The sequence below is a fragment of the Colossoma macropomum genome, unplaced genomic scaffold, assembly GCF_904425465.1.
Source record: "Colossoma macropomum unplaced genomic scaffold, Colossoma_macropomum, whole genome shotgun sequence".
Taxonomy (NCBI): domain Eukaryota; kingdom Metazoa; phylum Chordata; class Actinopteri; order Characiformes; family Serrasalmidae; genus Colossoma; species Colossoma macropomum.
The window spans coordinates 11,200,080-11,216,092 of record NW_023494807.1 but is presented as its reverse complement, the minus strand read 5'-3'; the positions used below and the strand labels follow the sequence as shown (position 1 = coordinate 11,216,092).

General features: G+C 38.8%; 1 protein-coding gene and 1 non-coding gene across 2 annotated transcripts; both read right to left on the bottom strand.

Moving 5' to 3' along the window:
• Positions 1–187: 187 nt before the first annotated feature.
• On the bottom strand, positions 188–15,510 carry nipsnap2 (nipsnap homolog 2). Its single transcript, XM_036556502.1, has 10 exons — positions 15,388–15,510; positions 13,490–13,626; positions 12,835–12,880; positions 10,718–10,812; positions 9,133–9,203; positions 7,262–7,402; positions 5,421–5,452; positions 5,156–5,250; positions 4,386–4,469; positions 188–2,741 (listed from the first exon to the last, which is right to left on the bottom strand). Exons 1-10 carry the CDS (start codon positions 15,477–15,479, stop codon positions 2,677–2,679), a joined length of 858 nt encoding a protein of 285 aa, XP_036412395.1. The 5' UTR covers positions 15,480–15,510; the 3' UTR covers positions 188–2,676.
• trnat-agu lies at positions 3,608–3,681 on the bottom strand. Its single transcript has one exon. It is a non-coding gene; the product is annotated as a tRNA-Thr (tRNA).
• Positions 15,511–16,013: the final 503 nt, after the last annotated feature.

The following is a 16,013-nucleotide window of genomic DNA, read 5'->3' as shown; positions in this document are numbered from 1 at the left end:
TTTATGATGGTAATGCTTTAGTAGATGTCACTAAAATTACTGTAATTGTTTTTTATTAAATAATATGTGCATATCTATTAAGAAGACTTTTTAATGTTGTTACTGAAATAGAAAGAATAAAAACTATATTCTACAGTATATTGATCGATTGTTTGATTAGTGTTGATGTAAAAAGGTCTCATTCACATACAGCAAGAGGACAGACTGCATCATTTAATAGTTTATTGTATCATTTAATGTTTATCACAGCTGGTACTGATTTGTCTTTTATCATTTAAAAGCAAAAATTTCATGCCACAAAAAGAGTAAATACTGAAAATCATACTGGAGAAAAACAAGACTGAGGTCAGAATTGGGGTCTGCCTCACTTTTCGGGTCTTTTTTAACCATGCATCACCATGACAACTTAACGCTATACACCCAACCTGTTCCGAAGGGGAATTCCACCGATTTGTCAAATTTTCTGCGTTATTAAATTATAATTAAGAATTAAATAAGGTCATTTAGAGTGGTTTGGTGTGAAATGCTCTGTTCTAGAGAAACTTACCGAGTCAGAATTGTTCACAGTGGTGGTGATAGGAACCAGACGTCCACCTCTAAAAGCTCCCTCACAGGAAGTTACTACATGAAATGGTTATGAATTCACTGTCTGATGTCTGAGACACAGTTTTACAATAGATTTCAGACAATTTGGGCCTAAAATGTATTTCCTAATCTCTATCCATGGCAGAAAACCTGTTTTTTTCAGATTTTCCACTATTTTACCATCATCAACATTCCATATAAAACTCAGAAGACACATGTAGATTCACTCGTGGTTTTAGATAGTAAATAAAATGGCTAAATTTGTGTTGTTTTTTTTTACATTAGCATTTTGCAGACTCTTTTATCCACACTGAATAATCATATTACAGAAGTAGACAAATGTATAGTTGGGAGTTGAGCCCAAGGACTCTCACTGGTATTGTGCAATGTGCTTGTCTGAGCACATTGGGGAATCGAACCCCAGTCTACTGGATGGAGGGTAGTGATATTACCCACTTGTTTTTACAATGACCGCTTAGATGGGATTCGAACCCAGCACCTTCTCATCGGGAAGGAAGACCCTCACTCTGTTTACTACGAAGGTGTTTTAGGGCCACTGTTAATAAAAATAAAAATAGTAGACTTCAAGAATAAAGTCGTAATATTTAGAGAAAAAAAGTCGTACGATGAGGGGCATTGAGGAGTTGGTAGAGTTCCATTTTCATATCGATTCACCCATAAAGAAACACTCAGTCTCCCTGTCTCTCCTGCACATCAGCACCAGCCTGTTATTAGTATAAGAAATGGCTGAACCGGCTGAGCAGGAAATGTTTATCTAGAATAAAGAGCCAGACGGACTCGGAGGAAACTGTCTGTCTGTTTTGTTGAAGGAGAATCTCAGGCAGGGTCGTCTACACGGCTATCGGGGGCTACATCTCCACACCATTCAAAGAGGGCATGACGTTTCACAGACAGTGAGAATGATAATCAAAATGATCCACAAAGAGACAGGAATGAGTGGAACTCCGGTGCCAGTACAGCAACCGAGACCCCAGCGCATTATGGCAGCCCCCATACAGTACAGCAGCCCACTTTATCCTCCAAATATTATGACTTTTTTTCTTAAAATTTTACAACTTTTTCTCGAAATATTATGACTTTATTCTCAAAGTCTACTATTTTTATTAACAGTGGCCCTAAAACACCGTTGTAGTTTACATCTCAAACACTGAATTCTGAAAGATTCCTGGAATTCCCCTTTAATCCTAGTTGCATTTGTCTTGTAAAGCTTGTCAGGAAGTGAGACAGACCCCTGAACAATATCCAAGCAGATGAATAAATAACACCTCTTAACTGTACAGGACAATAACAAACATGGAAAATCGGTACATGCTGGTTTGTTTTCCACACATCCGCAGGCCCAGCTGCTGGACATACAGTACGACGGAGTCATATTTGTGCGTAGTTTGAGTTTAAGTAGTTTAAGAGATACACAAGCGAACATTTCTAACTGTATTATACATCTGCATATGCTGTCGCCCCACTTGATGGAAAGAATAAGCAGTTTAGAGATTTTATTTTATATTTACTGCAAATAAATATGAAATAAACACATCAATAAATAAAATAATCGCTGTTAACATCAAGCACGTTTAAAGTGCTTTTACAGTGCTGTGCAAAGTCCAGTTCTTTTCACCAAAGAACAGCTTTTCACAACTTCTGTCCAACAGTAAAAGGTGGATCTGAAAACATTACAAACCATAATAAGCACCGCTGTGTTTTCAATTGACTATAATTGTTAATGAGCGTCTGGTTCTATACTTCCCTCTGTTGGTTTGTAAGAATGAGGCTGTTCAGTAATGGTTTATTCTCAGAACAGAAGAGGGTTGTGACCCACTGACGTCTGAGCTGCCGATCATGTGCTTCTCGTGAGGTTTAATTATGGTACCCAATGAAACTTCCAATCAAAGTATTCTTGCTATTTGAGAAGCAAACAAAGTTTTAGGACCCAGGAAAAGTTCTTTTGGGTTTCTGGTGTGATTTTTCAGTGTGGTTTTATGGAACAAGCAGGTTTTACGGAATCATTAACGCGGCAGTGAGGGTTATCCAACGTCGCAGCTGTTCCTGTCTTCAGCTTCTTGGGAAACTGCTTTACTGCAATGGCGATGCCTTCATTGGAATCATTATCCTGGAGTCCATGTGCTGAATAAGGGGCACTTAAAGCAGGACAACAGTTCAAGATTAGTGGCTTAAGCAAACAACAAACAAGATGGTGCAATGCTAATCTCAACACTGTTGTATTAAAGGCCCAGTCCCATTTCTCTTTTTTACCTGTACCCCTTGTTTTCGAGTGTCACCTTGCCCCTTTGAACTGAGTTAAGGGGTAGTGGTTGAAATCTTCCCTACGAAATGAGACCCTCAAATAAAAAAGAACATTACTTCATTAACAGTTTCCAGTTCCACCTTAAATGAAGCAGCAGTTACATTCTGGTACCTAAGGTGTCAGAACTGCTGCACCATTGTTGCCCCACCCCTCTATCTCAACAAGAATCGGGACACCCTACCCCTAGACGTGAACGTGCAAAACAGAGGGGTATGGCTAAGTTGTAGGGGCGAGGGGTGAAATGGGATTGGGGCAAAGTCTTGTAACTAGTGGTGGGAGTAATGAGGTTTCTGAAGATTTTGAATCAAGTGATTTGAAAAAATGATTCACTGTTGATGCTTTTAAAACTCAACTCACTGACCCCACCTGCTGGTCAAACTGGTGTATATGCATTGCAGAACCCAAATTCATTAGTTAAGTTAGTTAAGTTGAGTGACCCTTATTAGACCCACAACGGGGAAATTTCACCTTTGCATTTAATCCATCCCTGCAGTGAAACACCACATACACACTAGTGAATGCACACACACACTAGGGGGCGGTGAGCATACTTGCCCAGAGCAGTGGGCAGCCCTATCCACAGCATCAGGGAGCAGTTGGGGGTTAGGTGTCTTGCTCAAGGGCACTTCAGTCACGTACTGCCAGCTCAGGGGATCAAACCAGCGACCCCTAACCTTCAGCCCATGACTGCCCCAAACAAAGCACTGCTGGGATTCAAACCCAGGATCTCCTGTTTACTAGACAGGCGTTTTAACCAACTAAGCCACAGCACCACAGCATATGTATTATCATATGCGAACTTGTCCAGTAATGAAAATTGGGTTTATCTTTTTATATTTTTAAATGAGTACATTTTGTGTTTGTATGTTTTGAAGTGGGCGTTGCAGCGTTTTTGTACGGCTGGTGATACGAGAAGTTTAGAGGTTTTTATTGAGGAAAACAATTTGTATTTTGACATTTAAACTTTTTTGTACTCATTTTGATAATTTACATTGGTGGGACAGTAACACGTCAAGTGATCTGCTCAAAACCCCATATTACTGTTACTGCCAACCAGCTAAGTGACACTTAAATATGAACCTAAATTATGACTGATTTTAAAATCATTAGATTCACCTCGGGGGTTGGACCCCCACCAGCACTAAATCATGAAACATTATGAAACAGTGATAATGTAATGAAGCTGAAATCATGTGATTTGATGCAGTGCTGTTTCAAAACAGGTGTCGCAAAATCACTTTTTTACCCATCACTACTTCTAACTATTTTTTTCCCAATTTTTACTTAAGAATTCCAGCTGCTCTGCACACTGTGTAAAGATTTCCGGATGGACCAGTATAAAATGTCCCAGAATTACTCGTATTTTGATGTTAACCTTTACAGAAAGTTAAGAATGTTTTTTATTCTCATGCAAAGTTAACAATTCAGACATCAAGGCAATCAAATACAGTAGAAGAAATGCAGAAGGTTAAGTTACCTGTGTAGTAAACCACCTCATTCCAGCCCTCGTGCTGCCAGGCTGCGTTTCTAGTGCTCTCTCTTGATTTTAGGTCTTTATACGCTGAGAAAAATGTAAAATAAGCAATAAGTAGAACCTCTAACTTACTGAAGTAAAATAAAGCAATAAGCCACTCAAGCTAATGCAAGGGCAATCTCACCAATTTTCCAAATTCCCTCATAATTAAGTGGTTAAGATGTAAACAGAGTCGTTCAGAGTGGTTTGGTGTGAAACGCTCTGTTCTAGAGAAACTTAGCAAGTCAGAATTGTTCACAGTGGAGCTGACAGGAACCAGACGTCTACCTCTAAAAGCTCCCTCACAGAAAGTTATTAAAATGGTTATGAATTCACTGATGACCGAGACACTGTTTTATGATACTTTTGAGAAGATTTTGGTTCTAAAACATATTTTTAAAATCCATTCATGGTGGAGGGATACATAATATGCAGGGCGCTGTGAGGCAAAATAGTCCCCAAAGAAAACTTATTATTTCGGATTTTCCACTATTTTCTATCATCAACATTCCATATAAACTCAGAAGTGTAGGTTCACTTGATTTTGGATAGTAAATAAAATGGCTATATTTGTGTTGTAGTCATGGCGACCCCTGGTTCCTATCACCACCACTGTAAAGACATCTGAACCATTTCACACCAAACCACTCTGAATCGCTCTGTTTACATCTCACACACTGAATTATGGGGGGATTTCGAAAAATTGTTGGAATTCCCCTTTAAGAACGTCTTACCCCAGAGGTGATGGACCATGTAAAGTTTCCCTATCTGAGAGAAGAATCCTCCGACCGCCTCACGATTATGCTGCCGATAGCGAATAGCACGAGCCCTGAACAAGACACAGCACGTCAGTGAGCTGAAGGTGCTGCAGTGATTCCACACGAATGAACCAAATTCTTCCAGTAACATTTCTGAACAGCTATTTGATCAAATACACAAAGTTAAATGAGGAACAGGAACAACAAAAACATCAGAGAAATGATACACAGGCTGTCTTACCAGTAATTACCCCACTCAATCATCGTCCCCGGCTGCAAAAAATAGATTACATGATGTTATACAGAGTAGATACCAGAGATGGGCACTATGGCAAAAATGCAATATCAAAATACTTCAGTACGTTTTCACAATACAGAACATGTCAGGATATACATATTATCTGACATCTGAAAAGACAAAAATAGTGGCATATTAAAAAAATTCAATGCACTGCATTTCAGTGGCCTCTAGTAAATCCAGTTAAACTAATTATGCTTTATTTGTAATAAAACATGCAGTTGGAAAGTGTTTTAAGGTACTGACGATATTCTCATTAATAATAATAACAATAATATCTTTACTTATAGAGAACTTTTCATAGCGGTGGCAGCTCAGAGTGCTTTACGGACAGGTGATAAAGCTTAAAAGTAATAGAAGAAACTATGAGTATTAATTTAAAATCATATGAGACAATAACAGATCGGATTAAAGACACCAAAGAGCCGTAGAGTTTTACTGAAGCGCTGAGTTAAAGAGCTGCGTTTTCAGATGCTTATTAAAAGTGAGCTCTGAGCTCGACTGTCTAATAAAAGGTGAACTGAGCTCCACAGTTTAGAAGCAGAATAACTGAAAGAGTCTCTCCACGTTTTCGGTATTTTACTGAAGGTGTTCAGAAGGTCAGTTTCTGCAGATCTAAGATCATAAACAGACAGACATTCAGGAGCTTTAAGGTCATTTAGACCCCCCCAACCCCCAAATCATAACAGCTGGCACGCTGCCTTGTGCAATACAAACCCAATGCATACAATGACTGGAATGCTAGTTATTAGGTACAGCAAAGCCGAGGGTGGATCACAGAGATAAAAACAAATGCCATAGTAATGGAGACAATAGAGCTGTCAAGTCTTCCAGTTTTAAAGCCTATAATAGGCCATCACCTCTGATCTATCACATCAATAAACAGGAATTATTATTAGATCTGAAGCAAGAATCTGTTTTTCTTTCCGATGGTACGAGTTTGTCCACCCTCTGCTGCAGTAACAGCCTCTACTCTTCTGGGAAGGCTTTACACTAGATCTTGGAACATTGCTGTGAGGATTTGATTGAGCATTAGTGAGGTCAGGTACTGATGTTGGATGGTCAGTTCTGGATCACTCCAACTCATCCCAAAGGTACTGGATGGAGCTCCATCACTCCAGAGAACACAGTTCCACTGCTCCACAGCCCAATGCTGGGGGGCTTTATACCCCTCTAGCATACGCTTGGCACTGGGCATGGTCACCATGGTGATGGATCGGTTTTACCAGAGGTGGTCTGATAATGTAGTCTGTGTGTGATTTCACTGCCCAATTCAAACAGGATAAAGAATCTGTTTTATTTTTGGTGGGGGGGGGGCACCAGCAGTTCCAAATGATGAGGGAACATATACAGAACTAGATTTCCGTAGTCTTGTCATTCACTTGATAATTACTTGATAGAACAGGATTGCTATTACTGAGGGAGCTCTGAGTTCAGCCAATTACAGAAGGTAATTTACTCCGGAATTATGACTTAGCGGATGTGCAAAAACTTTGCAGACACAGCAGATTTGTTCTGAATTAAAATCACAGATCTTGTCGGTAATCACTCAAATTACAGCATCTCCCCAGATTCAACTAATCCAGCTCCAATAGAGCTTTAGACAACATAATGGTAACTTACAGTAATTGCCTAAAAGATATGAGGGGGGCCCCTGGTGGCTGTGGGGGCCTAAGTAGACGTTTAGGTCGCTTATTAGGTACAGCTGGCTCTGCCCCACATGTCCAGGACTCATGCCCTGAGTAGAGAGGCAGAGTGTGAGCTGAATGGAAGGGAGTACTCACTCTTAACTGGTAAGATCTCAGTTCGTAGACGTTTGGTCCTTGTCGTGGAACCGGCTCGTTCCAGAAGCTAAACTCCAGCAGAAGCTGATTGCGCCGAGAGAGCAGCATCTTCCCTCGTTCCTTCCTGTACTCCATAAATTCCTGTAACGGGACACTAAAATCAGAACCCAACTCAAGCACAGGTACTAAACCTGAGCAGTTACTGAGCGTATTCCCCTTATTTTCAACGTGAGACCTGTATTTCGAAATTATGCTTGAAATATCAGGTTAGGGAACTTATTACTCCTTTAGCTAAGTTAAGGAATGTGTGCTGACTTTATAAGTTATGTTTCATATCTTGTTAAGTGTCTCTGTGGCATTTCTGGGCGAGTGGGCAGTTTTGTGGCTGTCAGTTCAGTCGAGTGAAGCTGAAAATACGGCAAAAAAAAAAAGAAAATTCCGTTTCCTCCTAACTGACTTTCTTTAACTGGTTTACACTTCATATTCTCTTTATAACTTTATGCCCTCACTAGAGCAGGTCAGCAGAAAGCTAAGTGGTTAACAGGCTAACGCTACAACAATAAAAGACAGACTTCGGGTTCAGGCCTTCAGAAGGAGTTAAAACTGAGACACGAGTTACTAACATGTCTGTTACGAGCTTAAAATGTCTTTATTTAAACCAGAGCTGACATTAAAATCCAACACCATGCTGACCCGGCTAGCTTGGCGCTATGTACCTTTAGCATAGCATTATCAAAGCACTAGCGAATTACCAGCCATCTACATGAAACACTGCCATGAAATGGAATTGCTTTGTGGTTTTATGTACTTTCATTGTGAGTGTGAACAAAATTAAAAAGCTGAAATGAAATGACTTCATTAGCGTGAATAATCAATGTAGGCTAATAATCCTCTGATTAAAGCAGTTCCCTAACAGGTTCAGGGTTTTTGACAGATCGATTACAAACACTACCGATAAAAGTAATCAAGATCATCCCAACAAAAAACATTATTTACTTTATTATTTTTTCCCACATTTCTATCATGTTAGATTTACACTTCAGAGGAATTTCTGTCCACAAGCCACTCAATACATCATGGGGCACAGAAATACGGTAGATACAGTTCAGCTAAAAGTGCTAACGTGGCTAACAACGTGAAAGCTTGTTAGCATGCTTTATTTGTACAATGCCAAGTGGTGACCACTCGCTTCCATTTAAATTAGGAATGGTTGAACTGTTCCTTTAAAGACTGGGCGATGGAAACATGCGTACATAATTTTGTACAGGGAGGTTCACTTGAAAGAGGCCCCGAATATTCTGTAATTACTCTCTCTAGGACGAAGCAATCAGAACAAAACAATGAGCTCCTCAGTATATGGAGCTTCGTACAAGCCGGGATCCCCCTGCGTCGGAGTGATGAGGTAGTTTAACCTCCGTTTGCAACTTCTGGGTGCATACCCCCATACCCCTTCATGTGTCTGGCAGAAAACTGAGATCACTTTCAGCATCGCATGTAATGCAATCGATTACACATACATCAAGGTATGTAGCGGATTTTTTTGGTTCAGATTGCTTCGTCCTAACGGGAGTTACAGCAGAATATTCAGGGCCTCTTTCGAGTGAATCTCCCTGTACAATATAAATAATTTATATCTCCTTGTACAATATAAAAAAATTACAATAGCAACTCCTTGTATTCTGTTTGTATTGCGTCAAACAAATCAATAAATGAAAATTTTGTACGAAAATGAAAATGATTTTTTGTAAATAAATCACTTTTGTTTTACCGTCACTGGGTGCAGTTAACCTGATAGTTCAGTCTAAACTAAACTTCAGTGTCACCTGTTTATTTGACTTTGTGAAATCCATAACAAACAAGATATTTTCTACCTTATTATTTTTCAGCTTATTCATGACTTCGGTCAGGGCCGGGTACCCTCCCCTGTACCTCCAGAGATGCACTGTGCACAGAGACAGAGGCTAATCAGTTAGCATTTCTGCATTAGCTCTTAGGCTGGCTTTATATGGTAAAACTTTTATGTAACTGTTGTTGCTTGAAACCAACATGAAACTAAATTAGAGTATTGCAACTTGTTTGAAACTCGGTCGCAACAGGTTTCATGAAACGGCCAATCAAAACAGCAACAACGTGTCATGTGATCACACTGAATGACACTTCTAAACTCATTGATTTCAGGAGACCAAAGGACAGGAAAATAAGAGCACCCCCCCCAAACTGACACAAAGTTGATCATTAATTTATTTTATTAATTAATTATAATGTAATAAAAAAATACTTTTTTTTTGTTAATTTTCTGATACTTGCCAATAAATGTGAGTTTCTCGTTTCTGGAAACAGCTGCGTTAACTAGCCAGTTAACCCTAACAGCTGTTTAAATGACTGACTACACCACTGTTTATTTTTCTTCATCTTGCCGTTACTGTGCATGTTATTCTGCATAGCACAGAGATTCATTTGGGATCCAAATGATGAACTTTATTACAGTGCAGGAGACCGAGATGCTCCGAACTTGTAGTGCTTTTGTGGGCTACCAAAACATTTTCAAAGACTTTCCTGCTGAAATAAACAGCACAGATGAGCATGATTTCCATGCTGGTCTAAGCTGGTCTATGCTGGTTTACGCTGGTCACCCAGCATGGTCATACAGGTTGACCAGCATACCAGCATCCAAAGCACAACATATCGTCGCTGTCCAAAGAAAAACAAGCATCTCAAATGGCAACTTTACAAAAGAGGGCAAAACCTTCTTTACTTTCAATGTAAAGAGATTTTATTCTTAGCTGTTTTTGGAGTGTTTCTATTGGTCCATTCATAAAATTCTGCAGAAAATGAAAAAACAATGAACAATGAAGTTTTTGTTTGGGCAGCGATGATAAGAAGGTTTTGCTGGTGACCAGCCATACTGGTTTAAGATGTTTTTCCTACCAGGGTTATCATACAAACAACAGATAAAACTATAAAAACAGACAAATATATAGTAAAGAACCAGATAGTCAGACAAAAGACAGACATAATATACAGATATAAGGAAAAATGGCAATGAGAGCTGGAAAAAAAGACAGTCTGAGTGTGTTGCGTGATTGTTTCAGAGTGTTGTATTACTGTCAAGTTGCACAGAAATTATGCTGCAGGCAACTCACAACATGCAACTAGTTGCATGAAAGTTTCACCATGTAAAGCCAGACATGTAAACAGAGTCAAAACTGTATTTTTAAGATCACATTCCATTAATATTACTGTCAGGAATACAGCAGCACTGCTGGGACCTGATAACCTACAGAAACTCCACAGGACAAAGAACTCAGGCTGTGCAGTGTGCACAGAACTGGCTGAGCTGGAAATACAGTCCTGTATGATTGAAGTGAGAGTAAAAACTACAGTGGAGGAGCTTCTATAGATCATATCTGTCTAAACAGGAGCTGACAGAGTGAGTGTTTTACAGCAAGGTCCTACCAGCCTGGTCCTGCTCTCCATACCAGGTGTTCCACGTGCCCACCAGTTCACAGGGGTAGTATTTATCAGCATGGATTGAAGGCAGCACATCCTCACTGTTAATAAAATAACTGTTATTCACTCTTTAAAACATTTTTTAAAATAAATAAATACATTTATATATAAAATAAATTTAATAAATGTTTTATTTTTTGTTTACACAATATGAAAAAATGGAATTACTTGAAGAAAATCTCAATACATTTATACACATTAAAAAGCCAATTTGACATTTGACGTTGACATTTGTGTGATTTTATGCACCAAAAAAGCCATAATTCATTTCTCCACGATCATTTTCCAGCCTCTCTTAATCCCTTAGATTTTTTGCTACTGTGCCTTTAAGACTGATGTATGTAAATGAGCTCTCTTCTGATTGGCTGCTTCATCCAAAAAGCAGTCCAGCCTGAAACACTTCTTGTAACTTCAGTGTGAATGGGCAGGATTAAACTGCAGTAAGCTGAACATGCGAATACGTGCAAATATGCAAAATTGGTTTGTGTGACATCACAAATACAGCGAATTTAAAATGGGCTGCTTAGTCAGCACATGTGGACTGTGTGTACTGGGTACTGAGTGAACGGTACACTTTCAAAGTGTAACAATGCTTACATATATTATATGAAAAATTGCAGTTTTCCATGATATGGACCCTTTAAAATCAGCATAATGGGAAAATTATAACTCGTTCTCCTTCTGTACTGTGATGTAATTGTGAGCTAGCTGAGCGTTTACTCTCCCTGATTGGTGAAACATGATATTGTTGGTTAATATTATTTCTCCCTTCCCACTGGTGCACAGTGACGCCATGGGAAAAAAATCAGAAATTGCTGCAGGGACGGGGAAAAAGTCACAACATTTTTTAAATGAATTTGAATTAATTAATTATTTATTTATTTTAGCAAATATCTGTCTTCTCCATATGTTTTATGTAAAGCACTTTGAGCTGCATTTCAATGTGTGAAAGGTCCTATATAATTACATTTATTATTAGTACATTTTGATGGTAGACAAGAATTTATTGTTCTAAATGATATGATTTGATGAATCTTGCTGAATATGAGCATAAAAAAGTTCAGTTCTGGTTTCAGGGTAACTTTAAGTTTATGGATGCTTTTTTCTTTCTCCTATAAAATAGTCATTTCTGAGACACAGAATATGATTTAAGCCTATTATTATTTATTATTCAAGGTTTATTTATTGATTTATTTACTTACACCGATCAGACATAACATTATGACCACCTCCTTGTTTCTATGCTCATTGTCCATTTTATCAGCTCCACTTACTATATTGACACCTCAGTGTCACTGCTGGACTGAGAATAGTCCACCAACCAAAAATATCCAGCCAACAGCAGCCTGTGGGCAGCATCCTGTGACCACTGATGAAGGACTAGAGGATGATCAACACAAACTGTGCAGCAGCAGATGAGCTATCGTCTCTGACTTTACATCTGCAAGGTGGACTGACAGTGTAGGAGTGTCTAATAGAGTGGACAGTGAGTGGACACAGTGTTTAAAAACTCCAGCAGAACGGCTGTGTCTGATCCACTCGTACCAGCACAACACACACTAACACACCACCACCACATCAGTGTTACTGCAGTGCTGAGAATGATCCACCATGTTCCTCTCAAGGAAGAAACCTTGAGAGGAACCAAGACTCAAAAGGGGAACCCATCCTCCTCTGGTTGACACAGGATAGAAAACAATAACACAAGAGCAAAATGAACAGAGGATAAGATTTTACCATTAGTATAAAATTAGAAATACAGAAAACTTTGAATAGCAGGTTAAAAGAGGAAAAGCATTCACTGTGTGAATGGGAGGAGCTTTGAGCTCAACATATAGAGGGCAGGCACTTCAGGAATGGAGCTCAGCAGATGTTATGGCCCGGTTTCTGCCAATCACCTTCCAGAAATAGAACTGAGGACACTTTGGATGCACCTCAGAGAAAACAGCCAGCAAATCAGTGCAGGCTTCAGGTCTCACAGCAGTTCCTGATTAAGAAACTGAAAGCAGACAATTGGAGTGTAATTAATCACCAATAGCGCTTAACAGCGAATGTGTCCTTACCAGAGCTTGTTGTAGGCATCCAGACATTCAGGCTTCACGTTATGAACTGAAATGAAAGCACCACTAGTTATTAATTACTATTCAAAGGGGAATTCCACTAAATTTTTCAAAATCCCCCTTTAATAGAGTGCCCATGACTACAACACAAATCTAGACATTTTATTTACTATCCAAAACCACCAGTGAACCTACACGAGTCTTCTGAGTTTATATGGAATGTCGATGATGGAAAATAGTGAAAAATCTGAAATAATTAAGTTTTCTTTGGGGACTATTTTGCCTCACAACACCCTGCATATTATGTATCCCTCCACCATGAATGGATTTTAAGGCCAAAATCTTCTCAAAACTATCATAAAACAGTGTGGCAGTGAATTCATAACCATTTCATGTAATAACTTTCTGTGAGGGAGCTTTTAGAGGTGGATGTCTGGTTCCTATCACCACCACTGTGAACAATTCTGAGTCGGTAAGTTTCTCTAGAACAGAGTGTTTCACACTAAACCACTCTGAACGACTCTGTTTACATCTTAACCATTCAATTATGCAGGATTTTTTAAAAATCAGTGGAATTCCCCTTTAACACCCAATGTAAAGTCAATAGCCGATGTAAGTAGAGAAGCATGTGGCCTAAACACTCATCACCATTACTTACACTGGATTTTATAGAGGTTGCTCTCCTCTTTCTTGGCTAGCAGGTGGGAGTGGGCGTCCTTTCTCGGGTCCACTTTGCGCACGAACAGAGACTTAAACCAGCTCTCTTCACGATTCCGGTTAGATGCTGGTAAGCCCCTGAAATGGGAGGGCACAGGCATTAGATTTCTGGGAACGACGCTATCACTGTGCTATGTCTACTCGATTCATATAATGTGTGATGTGTACCGTCATTTTCTGACTACATGTCAGGATGTAATTTGCCTGAAACATGCAGTAAACTGTGCCTCATCTTCTCCGGCACTGTCATCAATCTAAACATGTAATACAAGATGTCTTCAAGCTTATGACTGAGATGATTTATTCTGACTTTGTTTAGTTATATGAACTTGTCCTGTTCTACTGTTATAAAGACACATGTATATTATTAATGTAGTTATTATTGGAGCTAAGTCTCATGCACATAAATGCAAGTTTACCAACAAAACCACTTGAAAAACTTCTCTTTTCAGTTTTTCTTAGTGAAACAAAAGAATATATTTAAATTTCAAAGCCCTGTCACAATAAGAAAGCCATAAAAAATTGATAACAGGTATGAAAATGAATGGTTTTTATATAATGGTCAAAACCTCCATATATGTGTACATATATATATTATATATATATATTATATATATATATATATATATATATATATCCATAATTTGAAAATGCATGTTTACATCGTGTGTAAATTTCGAATGAACCAAAAGAAACGGCCCAAAATGACTTGGACAAAATTCTGGTTCCACTGACTTACATTAAAAGTAAAGTAGGTTTTTTCCTTCTCCTGTAAAGTTACCATTTTGGAGATGCGAGGTTTTCTTCCAACAACAGCGACATATATGTATATATATATATATATAATATACACACACATGCACAAAGCACATGTAATAATAATAATAAAATATATAGTGATATACCCAAATATATATATATACATACACACACACACACATATACACACGCACACACAAAGCTCCTATGTAATTACTGGATGTATGCATGTATGCACACAATTTAAAGCATAGTATTATGCATACCTTGTTATATTTTAACTTACAGAAATACACATGCGAAAGTTTAGGCACCCCTGGTCAAATTACGTTGTGACAGTTTTCTATGTGAAAAATAATCCTCTACAGAGAACATACTTCTGCAGATTTTAATGCACAACTACGGATGTGCTGAACCTAAAATATTTGGGAGAAATAAATAAAACATAAAACGTTGCCTGTGCAAAAGTTATGGCACATTTTATATTTCATGTTTAATATTTCCCAATACATTCAACATACATACATCAATGCAACTTGTGCAATACAGTTTGCAGAAAATTGTCACATTTAAGTTTGTTCCCTGCAGAGAATGTTAAACTAAAGTTTTAACATGCATGTTTGTGTATAAAACATTGACAACAACTGCCTAGTTTTATTATTTTAGTCAATATTACAGTCTCAGCATAGAGCAGCTTTCTTGTTTATTCTCTGAATGCAGGATTAAATGAGCAGAGTAAATGGAGATGACAGTCAGGCTTTATATGGACAAACTGCCCGTCAGAATCACTGTTAACATCACAGTACAGTGATATACAGGAAATTTTCAGTTGTGTATGACCTTGGTCAGTCCACTGTGGGAGAGAATGAGTCTAATCACCTCTCAGTGAGCTCTGCTCACACCAGCCTTAACAGACACATGCACTTCACGTTTGACACACAGCTAGATTAAATACTAAACAGTCAAACTTGTATCCACCAGCAGACTGGGTGGATTGAGCGGGGCCTGTTCTACCTTTAGTTACCGCCGCAGCGTCGCGTTTACACTCACAGCACAGCTACTGCAGATAAAATCCCACACCTGATAAAGGTGGCCACCTGTCCTTTGGTCCTGGTCCAGTTTTTAGCCTCATTAAGGCCGCTGAAACGGCGATGAAGGACTCTAGTCGCCATCTTCCGCTGCACAGGACTGTGTGTGCTGAAAAGGAAAGGGTTAACGGTGCTACCGCGCGGTGCTGCCAGCAGAGGGCGCCCCGCTCCTGCACGACTGATGAGAGGTCAGATTCCGCCACCGAACCGATTCTTTTGAACTGTCCGTTTGGAGGAATCAAACTCTCGTTGGTTCACAAGACAAATCAACCAATTGACAGATTCAGAATAGCTGTGATTCATTTTAATTAATAGTTCAGTCTGCATGAACGTAAACAATGCACAGACACTACAAAAACAGTTTGACTTAACTGGAATTATGAATCGGTTCAACTGGATCGACTCACTCAGGCATGTCAGTGCATTTTTAAAGTGAAAGGGGAAATGCTGATGTGTTGCGACATGCTGACTCTACTTTGCCATCTACTTCAAATTTTATATCAGAACAGTCATAAGTTGTATTTAAAAAAAAGTTAATATGATTTCTTCGTTCAACTGTATTATTTTATATGCCTTTTATATTTTATACTCTTCCCTTTCCTTTATATTCTGTTATCT

Excerpts from the sequence above, each read along its gene's own strand:
- nipsnap2 (XM_036556502.1), bottom strand. The coding sequence starts at position 15,479 with ATGGCGACTAGAGTCCTTCATCGCCGTTTCAGCGGCCTTAATGAGGCT. Across the intron at positions 7,403-9,132 it reads ATAAGCTGAAAAATAATAAG|GAATTTATGGAGTACAGGAA; the intron begins GTAGAAAATATC and ends GTCCCGTTACAG. Across the intron at positions 2,742-4,385 it reads TGAGGTGGTTTACTACACAG|TGCCCCTTATTCAGCACATG; the intron begins GTAACTTAACCT and ends TCCTGCTTTAAG.